General features: G+C 44.0%; 1 protein-coding gene across 2 annotated transcripts in view; it reads right to left on the bottom strand.

Annotated features, from left to right (window-relative positions):
* Nucleotides 1-17,064, bottom strand: part of plcg1 (phospholipase C, gamma 1) — a 39,919-nt gene extending 22,855 nt beyond the window's left edge. For both annotated transcript variants that reach the window (XR_006007153.1, XM_041945433.1), the window contains exons 1-2: nt 16,849-17,064; nt 15,219-15,506 (exon numbers count right to left, since the gene is read on the bottom strand). Coding sequence is in view for 1 of the 2 variants with exons in the window: in XM_041945433.1 (XP_041801367.1) it covers nt 15,219-15,435 (217 nt within the window). In the remaining variant the exon portion in view is untranslated. The remainder of the gene's footprint in view (nt 1-15,218; nt 15,507-16,848) is intronic.
* Between the last annotated feature and the right edge of the window lie 568 nt (nt 17,065-17,632).

The raw sequence follows: 17,632 nt of genomic DNA, 5'->3' as shown, positions 1-17,632 counted from the left end.
TATAGACTAAGCATTTTCATAATAAAACAATAATCAGGAGGTTGATCTATAATGAATACAATTATTAGCTGCAGGCTCCTTTATACAGTCAAAGCTGTTAACATTCTGATTCAAATCAGTAACTATTTCATCAAACAATTAGTTAATTTAAACACAAGATACTTGTGCTCAAAAAGAGGATTCATTCTCAGTGAAGAACCTTGGAGCTCTAATCTGCCTCTATACCTGCCAAAGAGCAGTGATTCCTAACACGTCTCTGGGGGTCATCAGGTGGAAACCTCCCTTCAACAGTGTTTCGCCTACTTAGTCCCACTACACCTCCAGGAGGTTAGGCAGTGAACTCCGGCGTCCCAGAGTCACCCCCCCTAGTGCCAGTTCACACTGCTCCTACACAATCCAAACAGCACCGCCACGTTCAACTGACCCAGAGATGCTCCAGGTAGTGGCCAGTACCGATGCTACCATTTAACTATTGCTAATGCTACTGCTAACCGCTAGGAAGAACAGAAGAAGACAATACAGTTCCGATGCTACCATTTAGCTAATGTTATGTGCTAACCGCTACCTGCTAAGAGGAACAGAAGAAGACAATAGCGCTAGATTCACCTATACTGTTAATGTTAATTGCTAGCTACCAATACTAACTGCTAAGATACTATCATACTCTCACCGCTTTAGCTATTGTTAGCTGCTACAATGCTACCACAGGCCTAGATGCCACATGTAACTGCCGATTGCCACACTACCATCATCTACCCCTGCCTCTCACCAACTGCACCAAGAAAAAGCGGGGTGGGAATACAAACCCTGGTTCGGGTAGGGGATAGAAAATAAAGAGGTAGAGTCAAAAGATGAAAGTAGGGATTGGATACAGACCCTTGTTCGGGTAGGGGGTGGAAAATTTAGAAGGTGCTGAAGGTGGAGGCCTAAACCACAGACTAGATTTAACAGCCTCTTCTAACATTTCCTTCAAGAAGCAGCAAACCCTACCATTTCCTTCAAAAAGCAAACAGAGCAGGAAAACAAACCCTAACATTTCCTTCAAGAAGCAGACAAAACAGGAAAACAACCAAAAAGATCAAAAAACAAGCCAACTCTGTGTCTTACCACGCAAACTCACCTGAACAGGCCGCATGGTCCCAAAGAGAGACTCTAGCTGGCCACACCCCCACCTTATCTAAACTTCCTGGTTCTCTTCCTATTGGCAGAGCGAGAAGATGGGGCGGGGAAAGCAGAGCAGAGGAGAGGTGTCTTGTTCAGACTTTAACCTCTTCTCTTGCCGGGTTAGGCATGCATGTCCTCTGCCTGCCCCCCCACTGTCCCTATTTCACCCCCCAACTACTATTATTTCTCCTGATCCATATCCACTGACTAGACCTAGCAGCCTCATCTGACATCTCCCTCACTGTCTTTCTTAAATTTTGCCCATGCACTCCCAGCTCCCTCAACAGTGAAACAGCTGACCCTGCAACAAAACCTCTACACCCCACTTCAACCGGACAGACCCTGGTCTTCCATCCCCTCTGCTCAGATTCTGTCTTTAAATCTGCATACTTAGTCTTCTTCCTTTCATAAGCTGCCTCCACTGAATTTTCCCAAGGGACTGTTAACTCAATAAAATACACAGTCTTTTTACTCATGGACCATAAGACAATGTCTGGCCTCAGATTACTATAAACTATTTCCTGGGGCACAACTAGCTGTCCTCCCAAGTCGACCTGCATTTGCCAATCATCAGCCCCTACCAGGCAGCCACCTCCCTGCTTTCTCCCTGACTTAGCAGCTTTATTTTTCTCCCCCTCTCGAACAAACTGCACATCTAACCTCTCCTTTCTAGAACTTCCAGAATTCACCTGCTTCCTTCTCTCCTCAATGCCTGCGGCTAAGCTTCTCAGCACCTGATTATGCCGCCATGTATACCGGCCTTGTGATAAGCTAATTCTACAACCTGACAAAATGTGCTTTAAACTTGCTGTACCTGAGCAGAGTGGGCACGATTGATCGCCCTGTACCCAGAGACTTAGGTTCTGCGGGGTTGGCAACACATCGTATGTCGCCCCTATCAGAAATTTAATACGGCCTTCCTCCATATTCCACAGGTCCCTCCAACTAAGTTTCCTCTTCTCAACACCTTCCCAATTCAACCATTGTCCCTGTTTGGCTTGACCAACTGCTTTTGCCCCTCTTAACAACTCCTCCTGCCTACGCACCTGTTCCACTACAAGCTTTCTTTTCTCCTTTAGACCTGCTTTATTCCACACTGGTTTGCCTGGGCCAAGCCCCAAGCCTCCCCGGCCAAATTGAACATTTCCTACTATTTCTGCATGCCTAAGAGCTGCCTCTGCCTCCTGCACTGCTGCCCTTGGGTTCCATTTCCTCCCCCCAGAAGGATTCGGAACCACATTGCTAACTAACATGTCCTTACTCCCAGATAATAAAAGTTCTGTCCTAACCTTAGTGCATTTAAACTCCTCTGTTAGACTGGATACTGGCAGCTGAAGCATTCCTTTCCCATACAAAGCTACATTGCTTAAGCACCTGGGAGCACCCAACCATTTTCTAATATAAGAGCTAACTAGCCTTTCCATTCTCTCTGCTACAGATAATGGGACTTCATATATTGACATTGGCCACATTAACCTAGGATACAAGCCAAACTGCAAGCACCACAACCTCAGTTTTCCTGGGAGCCCTGATTTATCTATTCTCTCCAGCCCTTCTGCAACATCCTTTCTAAATTGCACAACCTGTTCAACATCATTCAGGTCCACACTATACCACCGTCCTAGACTCTTAACTGATTTCTCCCTAATTGTTGGGATTTCCTCACCATCTATAGCAAACTTTCTATCACTTACTTTCCCTCTGTATATTGAAATACTCCTTGACTTACTAGGCTTAATCTTCATACTAGCCCACTTGAGATTCTGATTGACTTTATCTAACAACCTCCTTGTACATGGCACTGTTGAAGTTAGCAGTGTCATATCATCCATATAAGCCCTAATTGGTGGAAGACGCATTCCATTCTGCCGTCTCTCTCCACCTACGACCCACTTGGAAGCCCTAATAATTACCTCCATAGCCATTGTGAAAGCTAGCGGGGACACTGTACATCCTGCCATAATACCAACCTCCAATCTTTGCCAGCCTGTTGTGAGCTCTGCGATACTTGCACACAGTCTGATGTCTTGGAAATATGCTTTCACCAAGTTAACAACTATCTCCGGCACTTTAAAGTAGTCAAAGGAACTCCAAATAAGGTTATGTGGCACTGACCCAAACGCATTAGCCAGATCTAAAAATACAACATTCAAGTCTCTTTTCTCCCTCTTAGCTGTCTGAATCTGATGCCAAATCATGCTAGTATGCTCTAAGCATCCCGCAAATCCTGGTATCCCTGCTTTTTGCACTGTCGTATCTATCATACCATTCCTTTCTAAGTATTTAGCCAGCCTCTGTGCTACGATACTAAAGAAAATCTTTCCCTCAACATTTAGGAGAGAAATCATCCGAAACTGGCTAAGGTCCGATGACTCCTTCTCCTTAGGGATGAAGACACCTCCTGCCCTGCGCCATGCTCTTGGAATACTTTGTTTCTCCCAAACTATTCTCAGGTATCTCCATAGTGTCCTTAAGATGCCAGGTGCACTCTTATAGACACGGTAGGGGACTCCATTAGGCCCTGGGGCCGAAGAAGCCTTTGCACGCCTAACCACCTCCACCACTTCTCTCCACCGAGGTGGGCTCACATCCATCTCCTGCTCCACTTCCCCTAATGGTGGCATGTCAGGTGGAAGACCTATGTTCCTATTCTCCTTTGAATCTGAATACGTCGACTTCAAATACTGTTCAATCTCTGATTTCGTTGCCTTAAGTTGCCCTCCTTTTTCTTGATTAAACAAGCCTTTCACAAAATTAAAGGGGTTCCTAAAAAATGCTGACCTTGCACGTTCCTTCTTCTTTCTCTTCTCCCTAAGGTGTTCTGCCCTTCTGAGTACTGCTAACCTGCTTCTCAGTTCCTCCTGTAACACCTTAATTCCCTCCCTTTCTTCTTCTGTCGCCTTCCTCCACTGCTTTCTTAACTGCCTCCTTTCCTTTACTAACTTCTCTATTTCTCTTTGCCGCCTAGACTTGCCGACCTGCACCCTCTCGCCTTTCCTTTTGACAAGCACCCCAAATCTCTCTCGACCATAGGAGTAGATCACATCTCCAATTTTATCCAATTTCTCCACTACATCTCCTCTAAGCCTGCTTAATATGACTGATAAATCTCTATCAACTGCCTCCCACTCTTTGCTATCATTAGCCCTCGGCCACTTAACTCTAGCTTTCTGCTCCATGCTTCTCTCCTTGGCTGGCCTGTTGCCCTCAACACCAACTGCATCCCCTCTCCGTACCTCCTCCTCTCCAGGGATAGTGTTACTGATATCCTGCGAACTGTGGTTTTCTACCTGTCGCTGGACTTCATCCGACTGATTCGACTGACTTCTCAAGAAATACTGGTCGATGCGGCCACTCTGCCCTTCCACCGCTAAACACTTCCTCCTTCCCTGATGAGTTCTAAGGCCTCGGATTGATGTTATTTTCTGCCAGCCACATGGGCAAACTTGAAGCTTCTTATCCTCTGCTGCACAACTTTTGCTCTCCTTAGTTGCCTTCCCTGTCACCTGAGTACTGCTACCTCTGGCCCTAAGAGATGGGTCCGTGCCCCCATCCCTCACTGAGTCATGTATCCAAGGCATAGTCATATCCGTTATCCTGTTCGTTACCATGCAATCCACCTGTGAGTCATCTTCCACCCCTGCTCTCGCTGACTCTTGGGGTATTTTCCTTATATTGGTTGTAGCTAAGTCTGGTTGTAGCAAGGTTAAGGCTTGCCACTGCTGCCATGGGTTGCTAGCCCATACCAGCACCTGTGGGGTCTTTTCCCTCCTGTCAGCTGTCTTTCCAAGCAGTCACATGGTCTTTCCCATGTTGTCAGCTGCTCTATTCACAACAGTCACTAGCCAAGCTAGTTGTGAGTTAATTTAAACACAAGATACTTGTGCTCAAAAAGAGGATTCATTCTCAGTGAAGAACCTTGGAGCTCTAATCTGCCTCTATACCTGCCAAAGAGCAGTGATTCCTAACACGTCTCTGGGGGTCATCAGGTGGAAACCTCCCTTCAACAGTGTTTCGCCTACTTAGTCCCACTACACCTCCAGGAGGTTAGGCAGTGAACTCCGGCGTCCCAGAGTCACCCCCCCTAGTGCCAGTTCACACTGCTCCTACACAATCCAAACAGCACCGCCACGTTCAACTGACCCAGAGATGCTCCAGGTAGTGGCCAGTACCGATGCTACCATTTAACTATTGCTAATGCTACTGCTAACCGCTAGGAAGAACAGAAGAAGACAATACAGTTCCGATGCTACCATTTAGCTAATGTTATGTGCTAACCGCTACCTGCTAAGAGGAACAGAAGAAGACAATAGCGCTAGATTCACCTATACTGTTAATGTTAATTGCTAGCTACCAATACTAACTGCTAAGATACTATCATACTCTCACCGCTTTAGCTATTGTTAGCTGCTACAATGCTACCACAGGCCTAGATGCCACATGTAACTGCCGATTGCCACACTACCATCATCTACCCCTGCCTCTCACCAACTGCACCAAGAAAAAGCGGGGTGGGAATACAAACCCTGGTTCGGGTAGGGGATAGAAAATAAAGAGGTAGAGTCAAAAGATGAAAGTAGGGATTGGATACAGACCCTTGTTCGGGTAGGGGGTGGAAAATTTAGAAGGTGCTGAAGGTGGAGGCCTAAACCACAGACTAGATTTAACAGCCTCTTCTAACATTTCCTTCAAGAAGCAGCAAACCCTACCATTTCCTTCAAAAAGCAAACAGAGCAGGAAAACAAACCCTAACATTTCCTTCAAGAAGCAGACAAAACAGGAAAACAACCAAAAAGATCAAAAAACAAGCCAACTCTGTGTCTTACCACGCAAACTCACCTGAACAGGCCGCATGGTCCCAAAGAGAGACTCTAGCTGGCCACACCCCCACCTTATCTAAACTTCCTGGTTCTCTTCCTATTGGCAGAGCGAGAAGATGGGGCGGGGAAAGCAGAGCAGAGGAGAGGTGTCTTGTTCAGACTTTAACCTCTTCTCTTGCCGGGTTAGGCATGCATGTCCTCTGCCTGCCCCCCCACTGTCCCTATTTCACCCCCCAACTACTATTATTTCTCCTGATCCATATCCACTGACTAGACCTAGCAGCCTCATCTGACATCTCCCTCACTGTCTTTCTTAAATTTTGCCCATGCACTCCCAGCTCCCTCAACAGTGAAACAGCTGACCCTGCAACAAAACCTCTACACCCCACTTCAACCGGACAGACCCTGGTCTTCCATCCCCTCTGCTCAGATTCTGTCTTTAAATCTGCATACTTAGTCTTCTTCCTTTCATAAGCTGCCTCCACTGAATTTTCCCAAGGGACTGTTAACTCAATAAAATACACAGTCTTTTTACTCATGGACCATAAGACAATGTCTGGCCTCAGATTACTATAAACTATTTCCTGGGGCACAACTAGCTGTCCTCCCAAGTCGACCTGCATTTGCCAATCATCAGCCCCTACCAGGCAGCCACCTCCCTGCTTTCTCCCTGACTTAGCAGCTTTATTTTTCTCCCCCTCTCGAACAAACTGCACATCTAACCTCTCCTTTCTAGAACTTCCAGAATTCACCTGCTTCCTTCTCTCCTCAATGCCTGCGGCTAAGCTTCTCAGCACCTGATTATGCCGCCATGTATACCGGCCTTGTGATAAGCTAATTCTACAACCTGACAAAATGTGCTTTAAACTTGCTGTACCTGAGCAGAGTGGGCACGATTGATCGCCCTGTACCCAGAGACTTAGGTTCTGCGGGGTTGGCAACACATCGTATGTCGCCCCTATCAGAAATTTAATACGGCCTTCCTCCATATTCCACAGGTCCCTCCAACTAAGTTTCCTCTTCTCAACACCTTCCCAATTCAACCATTGTCCCTGTTTGGCTTGACCAACTGCTTTTGCCCCTCTTAACAACTCCTCCTGCCTACGCACCTGTTCCACTACAAGCTTTCTTTTCTCCTTTAGACCTGCTTTATTCCACACTGGTTTGCCTGGGCCAAGCCCCAAGCCTCCCCGGCCAAATTGAACATTTCCTACTATTTCTGCATGCCTAAGAGCTGCCTCTGCCTCCTGCACTGCTGCCCTTGGGTTCCATTTCCTCCCCCCAGAAGGATTCGGAACCACATTGCTAACTAACATGTCCTTACTCCCAGATAATAAAAGTTCTGTCCTAACCTTAGTGCATTTAAACTCCTCTGTTAGACTGGATACTGGCAGCTGAAGCATTCCTTTCCCATACAAAGCTACATTGCTTAAGCACCTGGGAGCACCCAACCATTTTCTAATATAAGAGCTAACTAGCCTTTCCATTCTCTCTGCTACAGATAATGGGACTTCATATATTGACATTGGCCACATTAACCTAGGATACAAGCCAAACTGCAAGCACCACAACCTCAGTTTTCCTGGGAGCCCTGATTTATCTATTCTCTCCAGCCCTTCTGCAACATCCTTTCTAAATTGCACAACCTGTTCAACATCATTCAGGTCCACACTATACCACCGTCCTAGACTCTTAACTGATTTCTCCCTAATTGTTGGGATTTCCTCACCATCTATAGCAAACTTTCTATCACTTACTTTCCCTCTGTATATTGAAATACTCCTTGACTTACTAGGCTTAATCTTCATACTAGCCCACTTGAGATTCTGATTGACTTTATCTAACAACCTCCTTGTACATGGCACTGTTGAAGTTAGCAGTGTCATATCATCCATATAAGCCCTAATTGGTGGAAGACGCATTCCATTCTGCCGTCTCTCTCCACCTACGACCCACTTGGAAGCCCTAATAATTACCTCCATAGCCATTGTGAAAGCTAGCGGGGACACTGTACATCCTGCCATAATACCAACCTCCAATCTTTGCCAGCCTGTTGTGAGCTCTGCGATACTTGCACACAGTCTGATGTCTTGGAAATATGCTTTCACCAAGTTAACAACTATCTCCGGCACTTTAAAGTAGTCAAAGGAACTCCAAATAAGGTTATGTGGCACTGACCCAAACGCATTAGCCAGATCTAAAAATACAACATTCAAGTCTCTTTTCTCCCTCTTAGCTGTCTGAATCTGATGCCAAATCATGCTAGTATGCTCTAAGCATCCCGCAAATCCTGGTATCCCTGCTTTTTGCACTGTCGTATCTATCATACCATTCCTTTCTAAGTATTTAGCCAGCCTCTGTGCTACGATACTAAAGAAAATCTTTCCCTCAACATTTAGGAGAGAAATCATCCGAAACTGGCTAAGGTCCGATGACTCCTTCTCCTTAGGGATGAAGACACCTCCTGCCCTGCGCCATGCTCTTGGAATACTTTGTTTCTCCCAAACTATTCTCAGGTATCTCCATAGTGTCCTTAAGATGCCAGGTGCACTCTTATAGACACGGTAGGGGACTCCATTAGGCCCTGGGGCCGAAGAAGCCTTTGCACGCCTAACCACCTCCACCACTTCTCTCCACCGAGGTGGGCTCACATCCATCTCCTGCTCCACTTCCCCTAATGGTGGCATGTCAGGTGGAAGACCTATGTTCCTATTCTCCTTTGAATCTGAATACGTCGACTTCAAATACTGTTCAATCTCTGATTTCGTTGCCTTAAGTTGCCCTCCTTTTTCTTGATTAAACAAGCCTTTCACAAAATTAAAGGGGTTCCTAAAAAATGCTGACCTTGCACGTTCCTTCTTCTTTCTCTTCTCCCTAAGGTGTTCTGCCCTTCTGAGTACTGCTAACCTGCTTCTCAGTTCCTCCTGTAACACCTTAATTCCCTCCCTTTCTTCTTCTGTCGCCTTCCTCCACTGCTTTCTTAACTGCCTCCTTTCCTTTACTAACTTCTCTATTTCTCTTTGCCGCCTAGACTTGCCGACCTGCACCCTCTCGCCTTTCCTTTTGACAAGCACCCCAAATCTCTCTCGACCATAGGAGTAGATCACATCTCCAATTTTATCCAATTTCTCCACTACATCTCCTCTAAGCCTGCTTAATATGACTGATAAATCTCTATCAACTGCCTCCCACTCTTTGCTATCATTAGCCCTCGGCCACTTAACTCTAGCTTTCTGCTCCATGCTTCTCTCCTTGGCTGGCCTGTTGCCCTCAACACCAACTGCATCCCCTCTCCGTACCTCCTCCTCTCCAGGGATAGTGTTACTGATATCCTGCGAACTGTGGTTTTCTACCTGTCGCTGGACTTCATCCGACTGATTCGACTGACTTCTCAAGAAATACTGGTCGATGCGGCCACTCTGCCCTTCCACCGCTAAACACTTCCTCCTTCCCTGATGAGTTCTAAGGCCTCGGATTGATGTTATTTTCTGCCAGCCACATGGGCAAACTTGAAGCTTCTTATCCTCTGCTGCACAACTTTTGCTCTCCTTAGTTGCCTTCCCTGTCACCTGAGTACTGCTACCTCTGGCCCTAAGAGATGGGTCCGTGCCCCCATCCCTCACTGAGTCATGTATCCAAGGCATAGTCATATCCGTTATCCTGTTCGTTACCATGCAATCCACCTGTGAGTCATCTTCCACCCCTGCTCTCGCTGACTCTTGGGGTATTTTCCTTATATTGGTTGTAGCTAAGTCTGGTTGTAGCAAGGTTAAGGCTTGCCACTGCTGCCATGGGTTGCTAGCCCATACCAGCACCTGTGGGGTCTTTTCCCTCCTGTCAGCTGTCTTTCCAAGCAGTCACATGGTCTTTCCCATGTTGTCAGCTGCTCTATTCACAACAGTCACTAGCCAAGCTAGTTGTAAGCCAAGTAAATGAGAACACAAAACTAATTGGGCATTTGCTGCTAACTTGGAGCTACAGATGGATAAAACAGAGGTTTGATCAATACTCTGCCATACTACTCACGCAGTTCATTTCAATAATCCTAATGACACCATCAGTTAGTTAGCTGCATTACAACAGAGAGCATCAGCTCTGTGCAAGAGAGGAATGTTGATGTGTAATTATGTTAAGTATTTTGCAATATATTTTGACAATAGATCAACTGTTTTAGTCATTGTGGTGCAAAAATTCTAAATATTTGCTGATTAAAGCTTCTAAAATATGATAATTGGCTGCTTTTCTTTGTCCAGTCTGATTGTAACTGAACATCTCTGGGTTTTGGACTGTCGGTTGACCAAATAAAACATTTCAATTCATCATCTTTGGGAAAATATATCTGGCACCTTTCACTACTGTTTAATCGACTAATCGATTAAGTAACTGGCAGATTAATCAATTCTGAAAATAATCATTACTTGCATGTTTGACCACAGAATAAACATAAAGTTATGCTGTACAAGACCGGAGCAGCTGAAATTGTTCATATTGCAATCAAATTTTTGAGCGACTGTGCAGCCCAGAGCGCAACGATGTTTCAGTGAGCACACACATGTCAGCTGATCCATATCAGCTCCTTTGACATCGTGTTGGATAAAGTTAAACACAGGACTTTCCCCCTGACAAATAACTGTCATGCAGCTACATGGATTCTGTTCCCCTTTCCAGCACACTGTAAATGGAGCAAGTCAACTGTGGAACTGTGCTTGTTTTTCCAGCGACAACCTGATCTTTACAACAGTGTTTTCATACAGACATAAACAATCTAAAAGCAGATTCTGATTGTGTTGCAGCCTGCGGGATAATGTCTTACTAATATGTTGACACATTTGTCACAAATAAACTGGGCTGACAGTCAAGTGTGGAAGTGAAAAAAGGAGCCAGAAATGACATCAGACATTTGAGGTGAGAAAGCGTGCGTGTGTGTGTGTGTGTGTGTGTGTGCTTTTGCGGGAGGTATGGAAAAAGCACGTCAGAGAGACGACAGCCTCCACAGACGTGTGCAGGTAATTCCATCCACATTTACACATGCAGACAACAAAAACTACCTGATGATTGCTGCGTTATTTACCAAGCGAGTTCCAGGATAGAGCTGACTGCATTTACCCGCTGATCAACATAGGCTCATCTGCCACCATGACTGATAACACGCAGACACAGTGTCTACTTTCAAAAACTGGCAAGACTCCTCTCTTGACCTGAATACACCTCACATTCCCACGCCCAGTGCAACGTTCAAAATCAACTAGCAATTGTTATCATTATAGATTAATCTGCCAACTATTGTCTCGGTTAATCATTCACTCTATAAAACGTCAGGCAACAGGGTAAAATGTCAATTCCAGTATCTTCAAGTGTCTTGTTTTGGCCGATGAACAGTCCACAGCCCAAAGACATGCAGTTTATGATGATATAAAACAGAGCAGAGCTAATTCTCACAACTGAGATGCTATAATTAAGGACTTTTTGCTTTTGTTTCAGGTCTCATTCAAAGAAAAACTAGAAATGATCAGAACGATCAGCTATTAGAGTCAAGATATGTATGTGCAGATGTGTTCTGCAGTAGTTGCAGCGTGCCATCATTAATCAGAGCAGTGTGAAAAATCTGGAGGCTTGTCAGTCACCGTTAATTCTGTGTTAGGGGTCAGTGTTGTTGTTAGTTGTTCTGCTGGGAGAGCTCAGCGTGAGCTGAGACAGACAACTGCGACTTGAAAATGTGGACATAGCACTGATTCAATGGTTATTATCAGAGATGATACATCGACACAGAACCACATTCAGGGTCACTTTGTGCGAATCATTACTTATTGCTGACATGTGAATCTGGCCCTATTTAGACCTGGCATTAAGGTGGGTCCTGGGTGATCCAGTCACCAGTTGATGGCTCCAAGCACAGGGAGTTTTATTCATTCACTTGCTTAAATTGTAAAACACAATTAAAATTAAAAAGGAGTACACAGAAATTGGGAAAAATGGAACCAGATATCATATGGCCTTACATTTGAGCAAGACTACACAGAGAGAGAAATGATGTATATGTTTATTTGCACATAGAGCAACAGGGACGCGACAAACACAAGTGGCCACTTGAGGTGCATTGTAATGCCAGGTGTGAAGTGACGCACTAGAGTTGCCCACTTGTGATCTGATCACCTAAAACGCATTTTAATTCCAGGTGTAAACTGTCCCTCTGTTACATTTAAGCCTATTAAGGTGCTCAATAGGTTGTGAAAATACTTAAAAACAACCTAAACAGTAGGGCTACATGATCTATGGCTCAGCTGATTTCGCTGATTGGTTCGCTTTTCTGGTTTAAGCTGTTTTATGTAAAATCTTCGATGATTGTATGTGGAATTTTACATGGGTGGTATCAATATTGCGATATGTATACTCTGATCGATACTGAATATTTGGCCAAATACTACCGTGGTCATTTGGGAGACATTTTTTAACATCAACAACAATCTTGACAAGGTACCATATTGAGCGGGACAGTTTTCAGTAGGTAAAATGATTACTCAGTGTTCTAGGGTGGACAAAATATAAATATGTACCTACTTCTGTACTGTAGTTTCTTTTTATTTAGCGGTCAACATTCAGTACGTACAGACAGACACTGATATATATAAATATATGTATATATATAAATATACACATGAATTGGCCATGTCTCAGCCAATATATCAACCTGCCCAATTCATCAGTCTAGCTCCAGTGACAGGATATTACCTGGAAATTCAATACAGTAAATGTACTAAAAGTCACATCATTATGTTGATGTAAAACTCCTGTGATCACCAATATCACTACAAAGCAGCCCTGACCATTAGTTTGCAACGCTGCTCGTGATCTAATACAACCAGATAGGGGTAGCTTTCTCAGTCTCACAGTGTATGTGGTCATATTAGGTGCTATCTGTGTCTTGTTGATGTTTGAAATGAAAACATGCATCCTCAAGTCCCCTACCTCAGTGCTTTCGAGCAAAGCTTGTAAACATTAGAGGATCTGATGCTCCTAGAACCTAGATGGGAGGTTTCCCCACCAGGGCACCAAAGTTAAATCATAGCTAAAGAGTAAAAGAAAACGAAATCTGGCTCATTCAGTGAAGTATATGTCGAGGCCTGTCGGTTCACTCACTTTAACATCTGAGTTTCTCTCTCAGGATGATAAAGTAGAAAAATGATGTGTCACCGTCAAGCATGATTCTGATTCATGTTTATGCTGCCTCGTTTGGAGTAACATACCCAGAAACCAGAAGTTCTGGGGACGATCTGAATGATAGCCTGCAGACTTACTTAGTCTACGACATGTGATGTTTCACAGCAGTCTCCCCAGTATCAGAACAAACTGTATATTCATGTACAGCCTACACGTATTGCAGACTTTGGCCAAACTGTGACTGTACATGTCAGGTATCCACATCTTTATGTTGATAACACGCCCTGCCTACACCTCTAACCAGTCTTTTACCGCCATTTCTTTTGCAAGACCACATCCTGCTTTGTCAGCCCAGACCTACATCTAATTGCATCACATTATTATGAACATGTGATCTGCAATAAATACCTGCTGTCACTTATTTGGTAGCAAGCACCTTTATAGATCAATCTCAGAGAGAAACTGTGCAGTCACATGTTATATTATCATCATGCTTTATTCTGTGTGATCATACTCTAAAACTACTAGGTCATTAAGTAAGACTTTTCTCTCACTGACTTCCTAATTACTGCTTATTGATAGTAAGGAAGTTGCTACACATGAATCATAATCTTAATAACCTACCAATAAACCTTAATGACCCTAACCCCCTCAATTAAGCATTAACAAGTGCTTTATAATGACTAATAAAGAGCCAATATGCTGCTAACATGTCTGCTAATAAGCAACTACCTAGAGATGAATATGCATACCATAAAATAAAAGTGTTACAAATTGAACAAAATACACTTCAATGAAGGGACAAAAAGGTACGCCTTCTCAGCATTTTATATTTAGCAACCAACTCGAGTGCTGTTTCCACAGTTAATGGACATCATTCTCTCGCAGCCATTGATAAGGGGTAAATACAGCAGGCCAAATTGTTCCCACATGATCACACACTTCCAGTAAAAACCCTCACATTCTATTTCTGTACATTAATGACCCGCCTAGGCCCACTTCACCTCTCCAAGAGTATCAAATGACAGCTATTAGCTCATGTGTATGAAACCCTTCATACGAGAGAAGATGATACTGTTGCGTAAAAAAAAAAAAAAAACCTAAGCCACTGTCTTTTTTGTGTGTGTGTGCTCTTTTTGCTGCATCCGGAGCAGAGTGCAGCTGTGCACAAGGCATCCTGCTACCCGAGAGACAGAAGACTTAACGACTTGCCGAAGGTCTGCGTGTCCTCAGTTAGACACGCTGTTTTGTTGAAGATTAACCCGGTAAATTACAGTATATTCCCACTAATGCAACAGAAGAATTCCAGGAATTGTCCTTTCTGCTTGTTGTCGACCGGAGATGCGATTTATCTACTGCCGGACAACAGCGGCTGCTCCTTCAATAGACTCACACCTGCGCCGTCAAAATTTGTTATAAAGCTACAAAACAAATAATTGGACTTTTAGATAATTCGAGTCACTGAATGCTGAATAACAGCTAACACATGAATGAACCAAATCCCACAAATGTTAGCGAGTCGGAATAGCAACTTTCAGGAAGTAATCAGAGCTGATATAAATGATGTAATATTCATGCTTAGAGAAGCCGCTGGGATTGTCTTTTTCGTAATATTGTAGTATAGTATAGTTTGACCTTTCACTGTCTCGGCAGCTGCATCACAGCTATGTGATGCAAAACTGTGATGTTATTAAACCGTTTGATCTCTGTGGAATGAACAAGTAATGCCTCCTGTTTCACTTTCATTTCCACATACCCAATCCTCGTTTTTCCAAATGTTTCTTCCATGTAAAGCACCTACAGTGCCCTTAAATATGGTCACATTTAGCCAATAATATGGCAGCCCCACAACTTACATTTTTTAGGATTTTGGAAGTGACCTTGCCAATCCCTCCTGACAGCTGTTCACAGTAACTTAATGTCATCATCATGTGCACTTACCAAGTCTTTTGTGAGCTACTCAAGCACCTCACAACACTTTGAAGTTGTCATATTTCTGAATGTATGTAAACCAACAAGTTCTGGCACATTTACACATTAACAACAAGCGCTCTGTTTGTGTTTGTGGCTACTCACTCTCTCCCTCTATTTTATCCGTGCCCCGAGTCCAGATAATAGTCCTGGTCTCCAGCTTGACTTGAAATGTCCGTCTCTCTGGCCGCTGGGACTTCTTAGAATAAAACAGTGTCAGTACTGTGCCCAGCTCCAGGTCTCGGTACAGGTTGTTCATCTCCGTGTCGTTGTCCATCCACGGAACAGGTCCGTTGGAAAAGAAGCCCGAGGTCCCAGCCATGTTCACTTCCCCTGTTTGTTGTCCGTTTCCTCTCAGAACAATCTGCTCAGTCCAGGCCTAGACAGGGATACCTACAGCAGGAGAAGAGGGGGGAAACCCATGAAACAACAATTCCTCTGGGACTTCTCGTGTGTCGGCGTTGTACACACATTATACAGCAGTGAAGAGCTGATGCTGTCGGGAGACACATGTTGAAATGAAACGTTGCCGTTCATGTGCGGAACATTTATATACCTGCAGACATGCGAAAAAGGATTTTTCAGCATCAAAACACATTTCCATGACTTCATCTTCCTGACTGAATACGCATTTTACATAAATACTGTTCATTTGGAAAATTACTGCGACCAATATTTTGACGTACATGTGAAACATGAACTTGAGTAGCATTTTCTAAAAGCCCGAAACATGCTCATTTCTAAAATTGCACGACAAAAATCTTTTGGTAGCGTTCAGGCTATCTCACAGATACACGACCAACAAAAAACACTGAGCAGTAGAGACATTTCAAACAAATTCCTGAATGTTACCAGGGATCAAATACTGTCATTAATCACACACACACGAAAAATTAATTATGCATGTACATAAAACATTTGTTATAAATATGTAAATCCCATAGACCATGTTATATGAACATTAAAGGTTTGCATATTTATAGTTTTGCATTAATACTGACTGATATCATGTTTTGTACAGTGTGGGACATTTAAGAGAAAGAACATAATATGGGAATATATCAAATCAAATATATCTTATAGCTGTTTTGCTACATCCATTTTTGAAAATGGTCATTAACCATGTAAAATAGACATAAGTTGGTATAGAAAACATAGCATTTCTGAACATAAATGATGTTATTGATTTTTCTATATGGCTATGGTCACTCTCAGTATTGAGCAGCACTGAAACGCTGTTAAATCCCAACATTATGGGTTATCATTACCAGGGATGTGAATAAATGACAGCGAGGAGAAAACGTGTTGATTAAGCTAAACACGCCGGAGAACTTTCTCTCCAGCACGGTTTCACCTTTAACGGAGCAGCGGGGAGGTTTCATCTAATTTACACCAAAAACGGGCCTGTGACCTGCTGCAGTCCGTCCCGGAGGAAAGCGGAGTTTCCTCTGGATATAAGAGGCATCGCATTATTGGGAATACAACTTGTGGCGAATGGCAGCGGAGCAGGATAACAAGAAACGTCTGGCTATTTTCACAGCGTGGAAACGGGGCCGGTGCGAGCTAGCATGTCGCTGGGCCAGAAGGAGAAACGGTGGCCGGTTTCGACCCTGAAAAAAAGCCCAGGTAGCGGCAGCTTTTCTGCCCTTTTCTCCCGCTTCTTGCTTCGCCTTGCTGTGCGGATAAAAATCAAGTGGAAAACAACACGTCGCAGAGACTGCTGTGCTGTACCTACCGCCGCAATCTCGGCCCGACCGCACATCTCCAACGGCTGAGGCTGCTCCTCTCCCCTCTCGTCTTTCTCCTCCTTTTAACCCGCAGCACCCCGGTTTTCCGTGATTAAATCATCGCTAGGCCCCGGGAAGGCGCTGCGGTCCAGACGACAACAATCCCCGTTTCCCCTTCTCCCCTCCGGTCGTCCATAGAGAGGCAGGCAGACAGTGAGAACCGTGGTAAGACTACGCAAGTTTGTCTGCTCTCAGATCCAGCCAGCGCAGGCCCTTCCCCCCCCACCCCACAGCCGACCACCAGCAGTATCAACCGGGCCAGAGTCAAAAACCAGACTTCCGCTGTGGGGCTTCATAATAAAAGTCGTGTCAAGGAACTTGTTGCACTGTGTTATGGAGGAGCCTCAGTGAGACCTGGTACTGTTGTAATGTAGTTTAATTTGAGCCCCAGTTTGCATCTGTTTTATTAGCATTATTGATTTGATTAGTTACACAAATTTTACTTTTTTTGAACATTGTGCAAAAATAAATAAATAGAAGGCGAAATTTGAAACACAGCTTACTTCAGTTTATCTTTGTGGCCTCAAAACTCTTTTTGCATGTGTGTGTGTGTGTGGTTCATATCCCTTGGAATGCTCTGAGGGAATTTCAACCCATTTCACAAAGCGTATCATTTCTTGATTAAAAAAGATGACAACTGGATGAATAAGTATCTATTGTACACTTTTTTTTTTTTGCATTGAAATAAAAGTTATTATTCTCAGTTGCATCATTTTGGTATTACTTCAACTG

This window comes from Chelmon rostratus, chromosome 10 (genome assembly GCF_017976325.1).
Source record: "Chelmon rostratus isolate fCheRos1 chromosome 10, fCheRos1.pri, whole genome shotgun sequence".
Classification (NCBI taxonomy): domain Eukaryota; kingdom Metazoa; phylum Chordata; class Actinopteri; order Chaetodontiformes; family Chaetodontidae; genus Chelmon; species Chelmon rostratus.
This window is presented reverse-complemented; position numbering and strand designations above follow the sequence as displayed.